The 20,984-nt window shown below is 40.7% G+C and overlaps 2 protein-coding genes across 2 annotated transcripts in view; one reads left to right on the top strand and one right to left on the bottom strand.

Annotated features, from left to right (window-relative positions):
* LOC105452225 (WW domain-binding protein 4) overlaps nt 1-16,226 on the top strand; it is a 31,712-nt gene extending 15,486 nt beyond the window's left edge. Inside the window, exons 2-7 of the mRNA XM_011693170.1 lie at nt 13,296-13,503; nt 13,579-13,680; nt 14,005-14,082; nt 14,288-14,528; nt 15,043-15,379; nt 15,715-16,226. Coding sequence (XP_011691472.1) covers nt 13,296-13,503; nt 13,579-13,680; nt 14,005-14,082; nt 14,288-14,528; nt 15,043-15,379; nt 15,715-15,934 — 1,186 coding nt within the window. The 3' untranslated portion in view covers nt 15,935-16,226. The remainder of the gene's footprint in view (nt 1-13,295; nt 13,504-13,578; nt 13,681-14,004; nt 14,083-14,287; nt 14,529-15,042; nt 15,380-15,714) is intronic.
* Nucleotides 16,227-16,339: 113 nt separating this feature from the next.
* LOC105452183 (facilitated trehalose transporter Tret1-like) lies at nt 16,340-19,380 on the bottom strand. The gene is made up of 4 exons (XM_011693079.1): nt 19,148-19,380; nt 18,143-18,713; nt 17,865-18,063; nt 16,340-17,682 (listed from the first exon to the last, which is right to left on the bottom strand). The coding sequence occupies exons 1-4, from the start codon at nt 19,212-19,214 to the stop codon at nt 17,059-17,061; spliced, it is 1,461 nt and encodes a 486-aa protein (XP_011691381.1). The 5' UTR covers nt 19,215-19,380; the 3' UTR covers nt 16,340-17,058.
* Between the last annotated feature and the right edge of the window lie 1,604 nt (nt 19,381-20,984).

Genomic DNA, 20,984 nt, shown 5'->3' with positions numbered 1-20,984 from the left:
CCTATCCCCCCCCCCCTGGTCCGTCATGCAATAGCTATGTGTTTGTCCACCTCGATTACGTCCACATGATTGACGGTGTACGCAACTATATTTTCCTCATACGGTTTGCCAGGACCTGACGCAATCTTCGCAGGATCGTTTCGCCTGGTTTCTTAGGATCGCGTCAAGATTAAATGTCTCGCAAGTTTAAAAAGACACGCGACCTCGGTGTAACTTGTACTTACTACCTGACCTTAGGTTAACAAACGACGTTGCGACTTACATAATTTAGATACAAAATAGAGCGAAATATTAAAAGATATTTTTAAATAATATATAAATACAATTATATAAAAATATTAAGACAAAATGTCGAATGGTCGACTTTAAAATCTGTGATTGATTAAACGAAGCAGAGCTATCCGTGGAAGAGACTTTCGCTCGATTAAATGACAATTGTGCAATTACCAATTTCGTCAAATATTTCGATTCGCTTGAAGGTTACATCCAATAGCTGAAATTTAAAAACGAAAGCCCCCGACAGTTGCGATTAGTATTTGTGTTCCGTGACGAATGATATAGTCAAATAAATTACCTACGAAAGCGCAAAATCAATCCCGGGAATATCTCTCGGGATACAATACCGTTCGCCTGTTTATTTTATTATCCGGCGATGTTACGTGTATTTCGGTACCGTCTTAGCTGCATGTTATATTTCGTGCAGTGCGCGACATGAGCTTGTAAATTCGATCGCTCTAAATTCCGCGCGATCGAAATTGTGCAGAAATCGTCCCTCGTCGATCGTATCTTGTACGATTTCCTCACTTTACATCATTAACAGTTTTTTTTTTAAGCACAAGCCAAGACGTGGTTCACACAATTTTCTATAATTTCGTTATAAATTCACGTCGTTTGACAGTTGTACAGATATTCCGATGTGTTGTTTCATTCAAACAATTTAAACGGGTGATAAGCTTGATAAGATATATCACTGCCGATACTTGTGTTTCCAGCGATATTAAGATGCTATCGATATAAGGTAATTTTTGATATTCGATAATCGCGATATAATAATTCAGGGTCGACGCGCGTTATTTTTACATCTGTGGGCGCTTTACATTGTTGCTTATAGCATTCGTAATTATCTTCCGCCGTCGGTGGTGGAGCTATAAAAAGGAGAACGCGTCAGCGATTCGTTTATATAATTAGACACTTTCCTCGCCGCGGCCTCATTAAAATCAGTGTAACTAAGCGTGTGCGTGCGCCCCGGGTTGATCGATCGCGGTAAGTAAATTTCCATTGCGTTCAGAAGCGGCTCCCACAACGACGGGAATAGATTTTTCGCCTGGCTACGCGAGATTTTTTAAGTACGTTAAGAGTGCGCTCACCGCACAAGTGCTCCCAGCATCCCGCAACAAAAGAAACAGCTGATCGGGATCGTATCTCAAGGGGACTCTCAAGCATCTCCACGTTTCACTCAGAAGATTCCGAAATGAATTAATCGTGTCGATTATCATCCAACATCCTCCATATTTAATCTCACGTCTATCGACAGCGATTCAATCTTTAATTAAGAGCTGCAGAATGAACGTTTCAATTATTACTGAATCATTACTGAATATGAAATTGGTTTGAACGTAGAAATTATTCGAGTTAAATATTATTACACGCGGAAAATCTCGCAAAAGGAATTTCATAAACCTGCGAAAACTCAGCTTTAACGTTTTGTATAGTAACGTTATCTTTCTTGGAACGGTAATCACGGTGATCGGCAAATAGTATTAAAGCCGAAATAACGGTTTTCATATATAATCACAGATATAATCCATGTGCTTTGTTAAATTAAGTTTATTCAAACAGAGCATTGAGGTTCGCGGAATTTGTGTCGTTTATTATGTTGCGCGCTGAAACAATAATTCGCTCGTTTTCACCCGCGTGCAGGCCCGATCTATTAATTAGCTAAGGTACCATTAGAAAATTCGCAGCTAGAGAGGCGAGAATAAGTGAGGCGTGAGTATTATTAACGTGCGAAATGGGATATCTCGCGAAGAGGGCTCGATAAGGAGGTCAAAACGTCTGCAGGGGAAACTGCAACGACTTCACCACTAGCTCGTTAGGAGAGTCGTGTATTTTACTGGAGGACGAGAACGACGACGAGGGCGACCGAGCCTCTTTTTTTCTCCTCACTGACGCGATGCAAATAATCCGGACTTAAGTTTCGCGGCCATCCTCGCGCGTTCGCCGCGCGCATAATTCCCGGCATAAGTTCCCCGCCTCGAAACTTTTCCGCCGAACGTCTTCGCCTGGCACTGCAACGTTAAACAGCCGCTCGGTGCTTTATACCGCCGACAGATTCGGCCAAAGTAACGGCCGCCCCTGTACAATTTTATATATTTTACGATCGTTAGAGTAGGTGCGCCGCGATAAATTTGTCTCGCACTCCGTCAAGACACTTGCCGATAAATACGTTTTTGTTTTGTATTTGTATTCTTTATTGAAGCAAACTGTGTTCTGAAGTAAACGATAAAAAGGATTGAAAGTGGCTTTTACCTAATTAATTTTCTAAATTTTTATATTAGTAAATTCGAAGTCTGTCAAGAGTCTATCAAGTCACTTAATTTCAACAACTATAAATAATATAATAATTACACAACAACAGTAATAATATTATAACTGTAATAATATTCCGAATTTGATTAGGGCTTTGAATCACAATTTTCAGATGGTGAAAAATGTCACTTTCATTAACAGAAAGTGCTTCTTTTTCGGCATCCGTGCATGTCTGAAATTCGTTAAAAGAAAAAAAACAGAATAATTGGAACGACGAAGACTGGTAGAAAATAGTCTTAGTGGTTGGCAGCGAGTGGTGCCAATATTTATTAGTAAGACGGATGCTAATGGGTCCAAGTCGTTTGTTGCGACGCGAACGAAAACGATCGCGGGCCGCCGCGTTTTTGAAAAGTATATATCGCAAGGAAAGCGGGACCTGACGGTCCGGAATTGACGCGGCACGTGATGTAACGTGCGTGCCACGTATTAATAATATTTATCCCGACATCGGATCGTTTAAACGCCCGTGTAACACGTTTAAACGCGACGTCGTGAAATTCTCCAGAAATAACAGCGCGGCCCTTCGACGGGAGCGACCGCCGATTACTTTACGACCGACTTTGTTTCGTCTCGCGTCTATGACTGATCGGGCAAACTTTATGCGAAAGGAGCCAAGCGTCAGTTCATTTTTTTTTCTTTAAGAAAAAAAGCTTTGTCTCGTTGAAACATAATTTTCTTATTAAAACTTCAATTTATTGTAAAATTACAAACTCGTGTTAAATTATTGATTCGCGTGGAGCTAGCGCGAATCAAAATGTGCTTTCCCGACAAATATTTTGAGATGAAACTCACGGGATAATTTATTATTTAAAGTAGCATACGCGCCGCTGCTATATAGGATATCCTGTATAGTAGAGCTAAGCGATACCATAAAAGGGCCATCGTAGTTGATCGTTCTCAGGTGCCTCGTTTTCCCATGGTGTGTCCATTTCAAGGCGCCGTCGTTTCATGGGGCAACTTACAATTTCGGGGCGAAACTATTTTCCGCCGAGTATCTCTTATCTCGCCTCGCGTTATCCGCCGTTATTGTAAATTCCGTTGCCGCGCACGTGGGAATTCCGTGGGCACGTCGTTGCAGGACATCGGATAAACCGCGGTGCTCATCCCCACCGAGACGGCAATTTATTCGGATATACGAAATTACGCTCGCTGACAATTTCGCTGGAAAGCCGGCGTAACCGACCAAACTGAATTTGCATGCAAAAATTACTGCTGCACCGTGCGGATCGCAGTTTGCGAGAAAGGAGAAAAACCGATTCGATGCGATTGCGATTCAACGCGAATGAGTTTCGATAATTCCTCTATTTCTAAAGAAAAAAGACCGAAGCGATTCGCGGTAAAATAACAGCAAGACGGTTTAACAAGGTATAACGTTGACAAATATTTGCGTTTGATTATCAAGCGTTTCGCAGAAGCTTTTCGCAGGTTCCCCGATTTTTTATTTCAGGGTGTCTGTCGCCCTGGTCGCGATTCTCGATTCGATTTTCGACGACCCTCGGTCGTCGGCGCGCTCGCCGTCATCTCCGCGCCAATTTAATTACCCGTCCGTCATTTCGGATGCTCAACGGGAATTCTTCGTTTCGCGCGAGGGGGAAATCGCGCCGGGTGATTCCCGACGAGTGCCATGCGTCACTGTTTGCATTGTTACGACCTATAAACCCATATAAACCTGTATATACATATATCGACAACGGCGCGATTGCGCGGACGACGAAGTGACGTTAAGTGACGTCGATTGTTATCAGTGAATGCGCGACGATGCTCGTCGATGACACACGTTATCTTGATATATCGTTCATCATTTTTTTCGCCCGCGAATTTAATATCTACGTGCCGCGCGCGGAAAAAATGCATACCAATGCACTTCAACGATGGCAATCTTGCGTGATAAATGAAGGCATTTTTGTCGAATGCCCGTCCGAGTCTAATTTCCCATTCGCTCTTCTCCGATGTCCTCCAATCATGAATATTCTTTTTTTTTCGCAGTAAACAAAATCCTATATGTAGTTTTTTAAAATCGAAGGAAGGGTCTGGAAGGGTGAGAGTGAGGGAGGGCTTGAATTACTCCAAATTCCAAATAGGAGCTTATTGCAGAGCATTTTGTTTTGTCTTCGAGAATTATTCGCACGCGGATTGTTCGGAAGTTATTTTCTCCAATTATGCTAGCTTGTTGTATTTGGTGGAAACATCAAGATTGAGAGCCTGTGACACGCTAATGGCCATTCTTATTCTAACCGAGTCACTTGTCCCTGACAAGGGGCGGCGATATAAAGATATTTATATGCCGCAAGCTCTCTTTCCCTGTCCCTCTTTCTCTCCTTGAAAGAAGTTCCAGAGGGCAAAAAAAGCTCCGGATGAAATGCCTACGAGAGTGCAGTCAGTGCACGTGTAGCGATGTGTATAGACGCGAGCGCATAGCGGAAATATACATTTCCTCTTGATTACAAATTTCTTGATGAAATCCGAGTCGATCTCGTGTCGCGAGAATTTGTTTTCTCGCGGAATATTTCCATTTTGAGTACTGAAAGTTTAGTAATTAAGATCATTTTCCAGCGAGAAAATTGAGCAAGACTTTGCCATTCGAAAAAATACGGCGCAAAAAATTCGTTTCTCGCGTAAAAGATGCATCCTGTTGTGCATGCTATATGCAATCGCGTTGCGAATAAAAAACGCAACAGAGTTAGCGTTTCGCCGTCCGTGATGCGTCGTTTACCGATTTATCCGATTTCCGCGTGAGATCCTTTGGCTGCACCTGTTGTGTGTATGTTTTTAATTAACTTTTTTTTTTAGAAACACGCAGAGAACGGTAGATGGAGTTTCAATAATACGCCCACACGAAGAACGAACGGATCGAATTATTTATTCGAAAGAACAAAACGCCGCACCCTCTCGCTCTCCCAGCCTACAACGTTTCGATGCGTATATCTTCGCGATAACGATAACAAGTTAAACTTGACGTTGATCGAGATTGTTTCCCCGCGGTCCGCGCTTGTGTTTATCAGATGCACCGGCGCACTCCGAAGCGAAGGGGGAAAGAAACTGTTTACTATCGAGCACGACAAAATTAGAACAATGCGCGAACAACCCGCCTTTTTTTATCGCGACTCCCATCCCCCTTCCTCCACCTACGTCGTCTCGCGACGCAACAATTGTTTCGCCAATGTGTCTTTTGGCAAATCTCCCGCGCGATTTCAGGCGAGTGTAACGTACAAACGCCCACGAGTCGGGCGAAAAATCCGCCGCGGTGTCGTTAATTAATTAATAGCGCCTTTTAACGCGAGATCCACACGCGTGCAGTTGCAATAATATCCGCACGCGCGTTTTATCTCATTTTAATTAATACAAATTATTTTACGCGCAAAAAAAAAACAGGAAAAAGAAAATCTAAAATTGTGTATTGTAATAAAGAATTTATATACGTTCAAAATTCACACGATCCGTAGACGATATAATAAAAGTATTTTTAATCGATTTGCGAGAAACGAATATTGTTCGTTGTGACTCTGAATTAAAAACTCAACTTTTGCCTCACCACAAAAGCGTTCTTTATTTGACATGTTTCTTTGGCGGATTAGAACAGCTAAACGTGATGTAATCAGGCGGATTTTCTTTACGCACACGCGGAACACTTTTAACCCTCCGTCATGACGGTGGCATCTATATAAGAGTAGGCCAAGTTTCCCTTCTTTTCCGCGCGCGCGTGATGTTTAATTTATGAAACGCCGCTTGTGTAAGTTTCGAGGAGTGCCAGCACCGTTAAGGATTAAAATGCTCTTTTATGCATGAGCCTTTGCTCGATCTGTGCCATGGCGGCGGCAATAATTTATCGACGCGCGTTATAAAAATAAACATTAACGCCAGTTTTTGCGAATGACCCGCGGGAGGGACAGACAGAAGCGTTTTTCCGAACAAATCAGTTGCGCTTCGGGGGTGACACGGCGTACGTTCCGGATACCTTCGCAAGTGCCTTTGCGTGTTTTATGCGAAGATATTTTATGCATATGGCCAGTTTTATGTGCGTATACGACCTATTGCGTGAGGCACGTATAAAGTCGAAGTTGATACAATCTCGACAAATCGCAAGACGTTATTATGGGCGTTAAAATTTTCGTGGGAAAACACAATGAGATATATTTTATATTTATTGAGAATGAACTCACCGATACCTAATCGCTGCACAGCGGAGAAGATATCTAAACGAGTCGATATTCATTTATCAAGTGGCACGAAGGAACTTCTCTCGAATCGATCAAGATACATTTATCACGCGGAACAATAATTTACGATCGCTTTGCGATACAGTAAATCCGTACATCTGTATAAAGTGTACATACCTCCCGACCCTCCCCGACGGATCATAAATTTTCGGGGACCTTGATCGCGACGAGCACCCCGAAAGTCACGTCTGTCGGGGCGGGGGGGGGGGGGAAGGCGAAGAGAATAGCATGAGGAGTGATTTCGAAATGTGAACCTGTCGAAAATATCCACGCATATACGACAAACGTCGAACGCGCGTTAACTGGCTGCCAAAGAAAATAGCAATGGACCGGCGGGTTTCCGAGATTCTCAAGTGTACAATCCTGTACAATCAATTCGTAACGCATCGCCGCGCGTGGGTTTTGATCTGCTCAGGCTCGCGCTTCCGGCAACATCGCAAAACTTAGCGCCCCCAGTTTTGATTTAATAAAAGTGACCTTAATAAATAACTTCTTTATATTTCTGTGAATGACAAAACTAAATGTAGTAAACACACGTTCGTATCTTCGGATGATTTTCTCTGCGGTGTTATAATTCTACTCGGGGAGAAATTTTTTTCAGGATTAAATTAAGAGATCGAGTTTCAGATTTTATCTTAAGGTGCTGTTTGTCAAATTACACACGACGCGCGACGGGAGAGTAATATACTGTGTTAGGCTAATGTTTTACACGAGATATACGAGCGTGTCTCCTTTCGGATTACATATCACTCCGCGCGAGATAAGATGAAATATAGTTTTTACTCGTTGGAATTTACACAGGGAACTCGATTACGATGGCGAATAGCGAAATTTATTGGGGTTATTCGGGAGAATTGCTTTTTTCTGCGATACCGATGTCATTTGCATAATCTACCGTGCTGTCGTGCTCCGAATTTCTCGGCGTTTTTTACCGGCGCGCAATTCGCCTTCTTGAATTATACGAACGTAGGTGGATTTCAAAATCGTACTGAGCATTAAGAAAGAAAAAGTCCCTCCTTTTTGTTCATACGAGAACCGTGTATAGCGTAAAATCGCGAAGGTGATCAAGCAATTTGTTTTCCCACCGATTGTTTCGATTGCTCATTTGAAAGTAACTAAGCAAGTAATTAATTATATTCGCTTCCATTTAACTCTTATGTCTTTTATTTGTCTTTCAAGGATCATTACCTTCTAAAAAAAATTGCTCTTATTTTAAAAATATCGCTCTTATTTTCGCTAAAATGTTGCCCTCGGTGTCACTAAATGTCGTGAGATAATGATGACGGGATTTCGCGAAGTTTGATACGTTTGTTTAGATAAAAATATAGCCGCGCTTAGTAACTTTTATTAGCAGATTTTATTGCGCGCTGTTTGACGGACGTAAACGAGTGCGAGCGATTTATATCAGGAAGAAAAAAATATCCAACCTATTCTGATATTCGCCATGTACCTCGTCGATACGTTTGTAACGGAGAACGCGTCGCATTAAAATAGCCGTCAAGTTGTGCACAATGGCCGTAAATGTGCATCGCAGCAGCTGAAATCAAGGGCACGATCTCTGCATTGTCGGCATCGCGTTGGCGCGATGCACGAGGGCGAGTCGGCCACGTCGGAGTAACGTCGGATATAAAATCATTGTTTTCGCCCCGATAAACGACTGCGGTGCCTCGGTCCAAATTGTTGTTGGCCGGCGCGGAAACGTCACAACATAATCGCCAATAAATTCACTTTAACACGACCGGCAAGAATAAAGCCGTGATTTTATTATATTTAGAGACCGGCTTTGTTGTCTTTACGCAACAACGTTGTTGCCGGTCGGGCGCACGTAATCGTTTGTCTGCGGAAGGAAAGCAGCGAGAAAATTTTCCAAATTTATCACTTGATTTATTACCAGCGTAACATTCTTCTGTAACGTTCCTCTATAATTTGCAAGATAAAGAAAATCGCTAGATAAACAAAGAAAATTTTGCCGATGTAATGGCTTTGTGAGGAGAAACTGCAGATTTCTGCTCCTCGTGTCTCGAGAATGTGGGAGGGAAGAATGAGGGGGTGCATGTTTAATGCGACCGAGTGTGCGGTCGCGATTTCGCCGCGACGCAAACAAGGAAGGGCGGACGCAAATGCGAGCGCGTCACATTAAGATGATGAACCGTGTAACGACGGCTCTCGTACGCACCGGTCTGCCAAGCGCGAGTTGAGAGGAGCGGGAGGAGGGGCCAGTGGCAGGCACCAATTCTCCATTGTCGCATTTGGCCGTCGCGGATAGTAACGCGACGCAATTCCCCGAAGGGACGCGGAATCGCATCGAGAAATCGCGCCCAAGTGTGTTCCACGAGCGATCCGCCTCTATTAATAGCTCATATTAATAGTGACGGTCGCTCTATAGATAGCGTGCAGAAGTATAGGTGCCTCGTGCGGTCCCCGCGAGCTGCTTACGGACGCGCATCATTAGCGTACCTCGCGTGCACAAACATATATATCCGTGCCGAGATATATAACGAGATTATCCGCGGCGATCTCGCTTACGTCGCAATGCTGAATTTGACGCGGGATGATATGTTGTCGCGGTCCGGTTCGTCCTCCACAGCAATCCACGGCGATGAGATCGCGTTTAAGACCTCGTTTCGTGAGACTTACAACCCGGACCACTTTCGCGTGGAATTTCTCGCGAAAGGAACTGGGCGTCTTTGATGAAATGTCAAGATTAACATGCGCTTCTCGAGTCGCAGCGTCTCGTACGAGAGATCTTTTGAGCTGTGAGACGCGACGACGTCAACAACCGCGCATCCGCCGCACGATCTACGTCGATAAATTTCCAACCGCATTTTGACAATCGTTAATTTATACCAGCTGCAGGACGCAGTCGGGGACCTGTTGCTGCAACAAAACGCGACAAATGCATACGGCCACTAACATACGCCTTTTCTGTACGCGCGCGACAGCGGTTTTACGGTGACATAAGTTCGACAACTCGCGCGTACATCATCAGCCTCTAGCAAAGGCAACCACGCAAAGGCTTAACGGTGCACGATAGATGCAGCGGACTTGCCGGGCTCGAGGGGGATGACGGAGGGTCATCGTCAAAGGAGGGATATTTCCACTTTGGAACCCGGCCAATGGCCGTGTGCTTTGAAATCTTATGTTATTGATCTTGCTTAATCTTGCTCCCACATATGCTCTACCGTCTCTACCGTTGCCCTAATTCATCTATGATTATTTCGCACGATGTTGCAGGCATTTGGAATCGCTTAAGAACACCGTTCTGTTTCTATAATTAAACTTCGGGATATCACGAATCACTAACGATCATCAAGATCGTGTAATAATACAAGTGTATTTTTTTAAACGAAAAAATTAAAAGGCCATTTCAAGTCGAGCGATCAAAATGATGAAATATACATTTACGTAACTTTGTGGAAATTAATCCTAGTACGATTTAAAAAAAAAAAGAAAATTTTAAATCCTGAACATTTTGTTTTCCGTCGAGGTTTTTCCTTAATGATATTTTTGCTCCAAGCATCATTTCCAAGTAGATTGTACAGAATTGAGAAACTTCAACTTTGAGATAGTGCATAAAGTTGATGAAAGATCGTTTTCATCTTTGCTCGAGACAGTCTGAAAGTTTGAAATATTGCTTTCAAAATGTTTTTATAAAAATTAAACTACGATTTTTTTCTTTATTTAGTTCTCGCGATTTGAAAGTACTACACGGAGAGAATTTTCTTTTAAAATTTACCCTGAAAATCATGTTAATTGTGAGACAATATAGTATTTAGGTAAATTTTACTGTGCACTACAATAAATTTTACTGCGAAATCTTATTGTAGTGCACAGTAAAATTTGCCTAAATACTATATTGTCCCATAATTAACATGATTTGCAGGGTAAATTAAAAAAAAAAATTCTCTCTGTGTACGATTTTTATTACTCGAATTTCTGCCCTTATATTGCCACTGATTTTCTAAAAAAATTCTTTTTTATTAGCACATACTATAAATATATTTCTGTTTAATTATAACATAATAAAAATAATGACATAATATTGAGTACATAGCGACACATATATTAATGGCAATAACTTTGTGCAATCGTACAAAATCCGTGCAAGTACACTTCGTTTCGAACAGATTATTGGATACGTGATTTGAGTTCGACTGCCGTTAATCCAATTGGACAATGTTATGTGACGAAACATTGTAATCGATTTACACCCCAGACTAATCCTTGAGATTCCCACAGTATTTCGATGAATATTCATTGAGCCGTCTCAGATGATAGTCTATTTGTTCGTCCCGTAAATGCTATAGATACCAAAAGTTCGTCACAGTTATATCTACACAATATTAAAATTATCAGTTTTTTTAAATACGATTATTATATTTTAAAATATACTTGAAGAAAAAATTGATATAAAATTTTTTTACGTTATAAACGTCATTCTTAAAGATTCTGAATTTACGAAAAAATTTCGTTCTACTAGCTTTTGTCAGATTGCAAAATTCCCACCGCGGGCTTCGATATCTTCTTCATCCATAGAGAAAAATGTTATCCCCTTTTCAAGAAATCTCAATTTTCTAACTTTATTTAATACAAAGTACGACGGACAGAAACAACACACTTTTTTCATTGACGTAATAAAATGCATAAAACTAATTATTTCCCGACGTGAAAGTACGAGAGAAGTTTATTTTTCAAAGAACGCCGCTTCTTTCCAACTTTGATGCTGTTTTCATTATTGTTACGCTTTGTCGCAGTTGAATTGAATCTTGCATAAAACATCACCGGTTACCAGAGACGTTGATAAAGTGTTAATAAAGCACGGCGAGGCATATCTAGAATAGAAACGGGCGCCACTGATTGTGAGATACGTTTATTGTCAAAGCGAATTTCTGCGACAAGACAGTTCGGCACAGCAACAGGTTGAAACTTTGTTCGCGGCTTCGTCGGGTTACTCGGCAAAAAGAAACAATCGAGGTGAATCGATTCGCCTTAGCCACCGAAGATTGCTCATTGGCGCCAGTTAACGAAATCAGGAAATCTATTGTCTAACGACACTTGTTTCCTTTCAGCGTGAAATATTTGTGAATATTTGCGATTGACGGGTCCGTCTTAAAATTTTTATGTAATTGTGGCGATTAATTGCATTTAGACAGAAAATACAATTGAACTATAGTTTCCCATTAGTTAAAACGTTTAATCATTTTATTGATCGATATCAATTATTTTAGAAATCTAAAAAAGGTTTGATATTCATAGAACTTCAAGTAAAACATCCTTCGAAAGATGTAAATTGGTGTCTACCTATATATAATCTAATTTATTTTAGAAATCTAAAAAAGGTTTGATATTCATTAGAACTTCAAATAAAACATCCTTCGAAAGATGTAAATTGGTGTCTATCTATATAATCCAATTTATTCGTCACAGCCATCGTTCGGCTAGCTGAATATAAGCGAATTGTCACGATTAAATTGATTTCCATCTAAAAATATTCGCGCTCGCATCTTGTCCACGCTTGGCAAAATCACCGAGCCCATTTCCCGACCTGAATTCTTCCTCCGGGTAATAATTAGACATGGTTCCGCTTCTAATTGGCAGCTCCTAATTGGAGCTTCGTCTCTCCAAGAAATACGTTCGACGTACGTTCAGCTACGAAATTTTCAACTGGAATTAATTATTTGCACATTGAATGCGATGTAAGTGATGGTAGCGCAAAAGTTTTTCTGAACATATGAAATATGTAATATTTATGAGATGAAAAGTAAGCATTCGAGTTTTAAATTTATGATCCTAAATCGCGATTTTATCCAAATTTTATCGCGCTCTGCTCTCATTTGTCTTATTTCCATTGTTGTCAAATTTAAATCACGAGAACAAGATAATAGGTGTGAAATTCCAGGAACACGTGGGGGTTTTTTTTTTATTTTCCATCTCGCAATTATACCTACTCGACAATTTCTCGAGCCCCCCCATTGAGCTCTGTGGGAGTCCTTTAGTCGCAACCGAGACGTAATACGAAGGTCGAATGATGCTCAAGGCTGCGTAGGTCGGAGACTAATTGCCAACTAATTTGTCCTCATCCCGAACGGGAGAAAACATTTCTCCTAGGCCACGGGCAACATCGTCCGCATTTTCTCCAATAATTGCTCCGGGAAGACAGCGCGAACCGCAATCGGCTGAATTATTCACTCTGCCGATCGATGCCGTCAAGAATAGAACTTTTTCGACTATTCCGAGCCGCGTGCATTTTAGTTCGGGATTTACAAAAATACAAATCTTATATATACAGCGCGATTACACAATGAGACACTTTTTTAGGTACTTCATAGGAAGCTAAGAACGTGGCTATAGTTTTACAAATTTGAGACACGAGAGGAACACTGTATTTATAACTATATTTCAAATCACATGCAAGTCGATGCATCGATCCCGCACGATGCCGTAAATACTTATGCGATGTCACCTCAAGATTGTGATAACGGATTACAGGGCGGATTATTGGAAGTCCCAAGGCCGCAAGTTCTGCGACTTCTGCAAGTGCTGGATCGCCGATAATAAACCGAGTATTGACTTCCACGAGGGCGGCAAGAAGCACAAGGAAAATGTCAGCAAGCGGCTCAAGGAGATCCACAAGAATAGCGCCAAACAGGCGAAACAGAATAAAAAATTCGAGGATGACATCAAGAAGATGGAAAATGTATGTATTCGTCAACGTTAATTATAGACATGAAAATACTGATGGTAAAGTAATCATTTTTTTTTTTTCGTGCAGGCGGCTATGGCTGCGTACTTGAAGGATGTTGAGAATAACACGCGAGATATGACTGCTGAGAGAATGATTAAAGAGAAACTGAACAGGATAGAAACAAAAGAAGTGAGTGTATTTAAAATTAATCTTTAAATTAAAGGCCTAATTTTAGATTCGTTGAGAAAAGTCGAATAATATTAGATGTAATATTTCGAAGATCCGCGCAAAAATCGAACGACTATAATTTTCTTTCTATACGTTAAAACAACGAAATTTAATAAATCTAATAAATTTAATAAATTTAATTTAATAATCTAAGCTATTATCATTTTTATTTTATATACATTTATATTATTATTTTCTATATATTTTCTATATATTTATATTTACAGTGCATTTTCATTTTATTTAGTTTATATAATGTGTGTGATGTAATATGTGTATTTCTAGACGCCTCAAAATTGCAACCGTATCCCGTCAGCCGCTCCAGAGACAGTACCAAGATTCAAAAGTAGTAATAGCGAAAAGGTACGTAGGTTCAAATCGATCTCTCTAATTATTTCATGATCGAAACGATTAAACAAACATTCGCCATGTTTATTTATAAGATTCGGAGTAGGAGTCGGTTTGCTTGCGGCACCTTTGATTACACACGTCCTCCGTTATTTCCCAAGAAAACTAGAACGTAGTCTTCTATCAATGCGAAGCGACTTTCCAACTGAAACTTTTCCAGTTCTCGCCGAAAGTGGATCCTTGTGACCCGGCAACTTTGTCAAAGGGCGCGCCGTCGTTTCCGCGAGTCCAGCAGCACGGCGGCGAGAACAGGACTCCGGGGAAGAGTAAGTCGGGCAAGGTGAGGGGAAAGGGGAAGAAGACCCAGGAGGATGATCGTCTGACCGCACCCGTCAGAAAACTGTGGTACGAGGCCCGCAGTCCCGAAGGATACACTTACTATTGGCACATTGAAACGAACGGTGGGTGTACCTTTGTCGAACTTTTTTATCTTTTTGCTCGTCTGCCTTTTCTTACTTCTACATCTTCTTTCGTACCTTTCGTTCCTTCAGACAGTAACTATGTTGGCATTCCGTTTTTTTCCTATACTCATCTCAATTGCAATTTTTGTATTTACTTTTTAAGATTTATACATTGTAATTTCTATATGTCTAGCCTTTTACTAATTTATTATTTATAATTAACATAATTACTTTTCTATCTTTTATATTTAAACTATGTGTATCTTAAATACCATTTAAAAAATAAAATTTTTAAATTTCTCTGTGAAATGTCGATAAATTATGATTACGAATTTGTTATTATATTTATTTGCTTTATTTCTCACCAACGTGATATTAAATTCTAAGTTGCTTAGTCTTTGCCTCGTTTTTTTCCCCTAAAGTTACTATTTTGTATATTATGAATTCTGCTTGAATTCTGAAACCTGTCTTAGCCTGTCATAGCATTTCATAAATATTATTTGATACACCTTAGAGTCGATGTGGGAGCCGCCGGAGGAGGGTTACATGACTTTCGCGGAGCAAGAAGAGGAGGCGAAGGAGGAATTGCTCCAGAAAGAGCTCATGGAACAATTGGATAAGGAGGAAGCTATCGAGAAGGCGGATATTCTCGAGGAGCAGCGGGCCAACGTCGAGAGGGAGAAGATGAGAGAGTTGAGGAAACGACCCGTTGAAAACGACGACGCCCAAGATGACGGTGAAAGCGCGGAAATAAAGAAAGAGGCATTTGAAGAAGAACGACCTTACCGGCGAGACTACAGTGTGCCCGAGAGACCGCAGCCTTACGGATCCTGGCAAGTCGTGGAGACAAGGTAAATATTTTAACGCGCTCTACTATTCCGGTAGCCAAGATGGATTAAGATATTCGCGAAGATTTATCGCGCGGCAATTCTTTGCGACAAATCTTTGCTCTTAATATTAATTCTCGAGGGGTGAGGGGGGGGGGCAGGCGATGCGTATATTAGAGAACATTTGTATATTTTAACATACGATTAAAAATGCTGCAGGAATTGAGCTATATATTAATTGTTCTATTGGCCGATCAATTATTTGATAATATAATATATGAGACTCGAGGATTAATTAATTTCCTACATTGTTTTCTCATAGAATCTCAAGATAAATACAAAAACATTTGATGTTTCAGCAACAAGAAACCAGTGGATCTACAGTTGCCAAAGCAGCAGAAGCAGATACAGCTACCCACGTTTACGAAGGCAGAACCACCGCCACTACAGAGGACTTTTAAAGAAAAAACTATTACGCAAATTAGTACGGGTGATAGTGACGACGAAGGAGCGGCCACTACTTTTAAAAAGAGAAAGATCGGTAACAAAAACGTGCGCAAAAGAACGACTGACGATTGATAATTTATTTGTGGAAAGTGAGAAAATCCTCTATCCTTTGATTTTTATCTAAGGTATTTTTTGATTATGCATGGACAATTAAACATCATTAAATTAGTAATACTTATGGAGTCGTCATAAGTTCGCATTTATATTATAACTTTAGAGTCCTTGTTTATACATATATTACTGCAGAAGTATGTAAATAGGAATATCGTGTCATCTACTTAAATGTGTGTATTTCTAAATAAATACACACATTGATATAAGTGTAAATAAAAAATTCTATTTTATATAAAAATTATGGTTCTATCATAATTAATATTAATTAATTTTTATTAACATAATATTATTTAATATATAATTAATGTATTAATTTTCAGCATTACTTAGAGCAAATTATTGTAAAATATCTACATATCTTTTTATACAATCTTTGTTCTTATCTATAATAATAATTTTGTTATTAAAACCAACGAATTAGTGAATATTTATACACATTCTCGTTTATATCATCGTTTGAATATTATTGACATCGTTAATATTATCAGTTTTGTCATATTTGTCGTGCCATATATCACGTCAATCCTTGAAATTAGCATTTTGTGTGCTATGAGACACACTTGCCTGATAATATATGAGATTACAAAAATTTACGCATTTTCCGCGATAAGTAGTTTCATGTTAATAAAATAAAATTTCAGGCAACAGTTCAACCAGTTAAAGTAAATGACGCGAAACTCGTCTCCTTTTTATCTAAACAAAATGATTTTAATATATTTAATTATTATATTTAATTAATCATTTTGTTTTCGCAATACATTGAGTCATATTTTTTAATAAAGCGTAATACTTTTAAGCATAACACTTGAGCAACTATTTTAAATTTTGATTAATGAATAAATGTAACGATATGAATGGAATGTAAGGACTAAAACTTGCGAGTATTGCACATATCAGCGTAAAGGAAGTGATTCTTAAGAAACCGACAACACGTAAACTTCTTTCTAAAGCTATATACAGGATGAACAATGTCAACAAAAAGAACTTAAATAATGAAAGTGTTTTCGCTAGTATTAATAGTTTTCGTTAGTATTTCTAGTTCGGATCCCGCGGAGAGACGTAGTCCCTTGGAAGTAACACTTTCACACATACGCCGCATGCACTGAATCCGTCCCAATGACATGCTTAACACTGTCCTTATTTTTACACCGCGCGCCATTAAGTTCATCCACAATGTCCTCGCGCCTTCGTCCTTTCGTCTCCGGCAGCAGCATGAAGTAGAACACGAAATTGGACACGCAGAAGGTGGCGAGGAGGTAGAAGCAGCCGTGCATGTCTAGCAGAGCGACGAGATCGGTGAAGCCCTTTGTCATGACGAAGGCGCTTCCCCAGCTGGCAATGAGAGACACGGCCGAGGCCAGGCTGGCCACGTCACGGCTGAATATCTCGGACATCACCACGACGGGTCCGTTGCCCATACCGAAGGAATATACCAGTATGAAGGTGGACAGTGCCACCACCGGTATCCACGAATAGGCGGACACGTCGTATTGGAGGGTCTGAAGGTAACAGAATGTGCCTATTACGCAGTGGCACACGCACATACCCACGCAGGACAGGAGGATCAGGAGCCGTCTGCCCGCACGCTCCACCAGGAACATCGCCACTACCGAGCCGAGAATCTGCATGGTCGCTACGATGATGGACGACGCGTTCGGTGATAACGAACTGCCCGACATTTTGAAGATAGTCTCTGTGTTGCTGATCTGGAAAAATCGGGGAAACTCACGTTTTATAAAAAGTAAGCTCGTTTTACGTAAAACTTTTGTCGTAACGTCGATACATTGAATTACTGTTCCACTTGTAGATTTCAAGAAAGCGAACTTGAAGGATCATAATAGCAATTAGTGCATTAAATGTTCATGTTATCTCCGTCACTGATAATTACCATCGCAAAGATCCCGCAAAATTGTTGGCCGACGTACAAACCCAGAACGATTATCAGTCCTTTGATCGTCGCTCTGTCTCTAAACAAATCCGAATACTTGGCGGATTTCATAGACGCGGTCTCCTTGATTTGCAACTGTATGTGCGACAGCTCACGTTCCGCTGCCTGACTGTTCCCAGCTTTCAACCACTTCAATGATCTAGAAAATGCAAATTGCAACGTTCCTTCGTGTTTAACGCTTTTAAGGAGAATATTTCTTTCTTCGTTCCTTTATTTACCTAATCGCTTCGTGCATACGATTTTGCCGCACCAGGTAGACCGGCGACTCCGGCAGGAAGATGAAGGTGATGAGGAACAAAACAATTAACGCTATAACGGCCACGGGTAGGGCGCGGAAGGACATTACGCCACCCAGGATGTAAGCCACCAGTATTCCGAAGTTCACGGAAAATACCAGGATAGTCGCCAACATCCCGCGGATGCTGTCGGACGAAATTTCCGACACGTAGCTCGGCAGGAGGACGAACGTGCAGCCGCCAGCAATGCCGGTCAGGGCCCGCGACACGTAGATGTACGTGTGATCGGTGGCGAACGTGATCAGCAGCCAGGCGATTATTATCGGCAACGTTAACACGTAGCAGAATCTCTTCCGGCTAAACTTGTCCACCGGTATCACCGACATCACCACGGTCATGGCGGTGCCGCTCAGGCACAAAATGCCAGTCAGCCAGGACACGCCGGCGTCCGTCATGGGCTCATCCCCCACGGGTGACGAAGGACTTTGCAGCTGCGGAGCCGACGGCGACGGCCATCCCATCACGATCCCATAGGACAGCGCCAGCTGATTTACTGCAAATACATATCGCGGAATTTCTATAGATGAAAAAGTGATGTTGCTCAAACAAAGACTTCTTAATATATCAGGCACATATTCCTATTATATTATAATTTTTTTATTAAGTGTCACTTTGTTAGTATCATTGACATAACGCCGATAAATTCTACGAATAATCTAATTTATTTAGAACAATCACTTGCATCACACCGCTTAAAATATCAATCGCTTAAAAATGCAGACACGATTTTATTTTCGCGCGTCCTCTTTATAATTCTTCTGTCTTTTAAGGGTTGTTCGCATCTATCGGAGGACCACCACGAAGGAAGTTTCTCTCCTTTACCGATTACGGGGATCTCGCACCGTTTAATTGAAGCCGTCACGCATATCTCTTCTGTTCCTCGAGGAAGAGCCTCCGAGAAGGGGCTTTCTCTCCTCTCGAACTTACCGACTACCGCGGCAAGGAACTGCCTCAACTTCCCCGGCTCCTCCGGCGGTTTCTCACGCTTCTCCATCGCACGTTTTTCTAAACGGACCCGACCGCACCGGCAGTTTCGCGATTATTTATCGGCCTCGAGCCAGGGATAGGCGAGAAATTAAATTCGCGGAGTACCAATGCATTGGTACACGCAGCCCGTTTCGCACTCTACCCGCGTACGAGCCGTAATTCGATTTATAGCGATCGCTATTCACGCGGAAATTCTTGTCAGGAAGGGGCATGTATCCTTATCTCGTTGTCACTCGTTAATGAAATCGCGTAAATAATAAGCACACAATATTCTGTGTACACGGCAAACATTCCACTTTATCGGATCCATCATCGACTTAAAGAAGTCTATTAGACTCTGATAGAATCGATAACCGTATCTTAGCTTTGTAAATATCAAAGCCCCGAATACGCCAAAGATATGTGTACAAGCATATATATGTGAATCTTGATAAATTTTCGCTTCTTGCGCCATAACGCACAATCATTTTATTTTTAGATCTTAGAACGATCTTTAATACAATTTTATCGTAAGTCTATATGGGACTATAATTCCGATCTTATACTTCACATTTTAAATTTTTACAGTATTAAAATTTTCAATATAATGAAATGACTGTAACTTCTTGAGGTACATACTTGAGGTTTAAAATTTGTTCCTTGATCTAAACTTCAAATTCTTTTTATAATATTCTTTTTATAATACAATAGAACATATATAATTTTATTTTTAGTATTTATAGTTTACATGCGAATGTGAAAGACAAGATCGAAATTGACATCGAATCGTGTAAATTAAAAAGTCCTTTTTAAAGATATCAAGATACCATTGTTGGCACGTCATATATGCTTAACGTCAAGCTATCATGACGTAAAACTTTTTTTTTTGCGCAGAGGTTTTTGCACAGGTTCGCCGCGCCGGTTCGAGCGGAATACAGTTTCCTTTATCTCGCGTCTCTCATTCTAAATCATCGTGTCGTGTGAGAATGTATTGCAATGATTTACTGCCGTTGCATCTCGCGCTGGGTTACGGAAGAGAGTTAATTTACCATCGCTGTCCAACGGCGCGATTTGTGATTAATTGATAAAATTACGACTCGCAGCGCGCTATAATTACGACGCGGAAAACTGGCGCTTACATTTCTTGTACACAATTTGTCGCACGATAATGTGATTTTTTTTAACGTCGAGGTGTCCCAAAGTCGTATTCGAGTTCTGCTCGTTCCGTTCAGAAACGATTCCCTTTTTAGAATTTCCTTTTTTTTATTTTCCTTATTAAAGAAAAGCCGATTCCAGAAATCCACCGAGACATCTTTGAATTCAAATCCTGTGCATCGCGTTCGACGCGCGTCAAAGTACAAAATTGGCTAATCATATGTTCGAAGCGTCAAGTTGAAGAAACGGAAATTCTCGAATATTGTTGTCGAATGAGTCTGCGCGCGAATAACCGATTGAAGTTACGTCCGAGGAGGATATTTATAAGTTTGACCACTATATTTAAGTTCGTTCTAAACTTTCTAAAGATCTCGAGAAGCAGTGCCGTCATCTCATTGAGTGAAATTTTGACGCTTGCTAAAATTCGACTCGAGACGATCTTAAGTATAAGATTTTATATTTTTAAATCATCTATCGGGCTATGAATAGTCCAACCTTGTACTTATTAAAATTGTCTTAAGTTGGATCTTAAATTAAGATTTTATCCAGTCAATAAAATGACTGTGTAGCTTTTTGAAATTGCATTTAAAACTATTCCTAATTCTCTACCTTCGCTGTTTTCTTGCGATCTTTAGATCGAATT

The sequence above is a fragment of the Wasmannia auropunctata genome, unplaced genomic scaffold (assembly GCF_000956235.1).
Source record: "Wasmannia auropunctata unplaced genomic scaffold, wasmannia.A_1.0 LD336106.1, whole genome shotgun sequence".
Classification (NCBI taxonomy): domain Eukaryota; kingdom Metazoa; phylum Arthropoda; class Insecta; order Hymenoptera; family Formicidae; genus Wasmannia; species Wasmannia auropunctata.
This window is presented reverse-complemented; position numbering and strand designations above follow the sequence as displayed.

What these genes read in the sequence shown, in the direction of transcription:
- LOC105452183 (XM_011693079.1), bottom strand. Translation starts at nt 19,214, where the DNA reads ATGGAGAAGCGTGAGAAACCGCCGGAGGAGCCGGGGAAGTTGAGGCAG. An exon ending in CGTATGCACGAAGCGATTAG is followed by an intron (nt 18,064 to 18,142) that starts GTAAATAAAGGA and finishes TGCATTTTCTAG; the next exon opens with ATCATTGAAGTGGTTGAAAG. An exon ending in TTTGCGGGATCTTTGCGATG is followed by an intron (nt 17,683 to 17,864) that starts GTAATTATCAGT and finishes CGATTTTTCCAG; the next exon opens with ATCAGCAACACAGAGACTAT.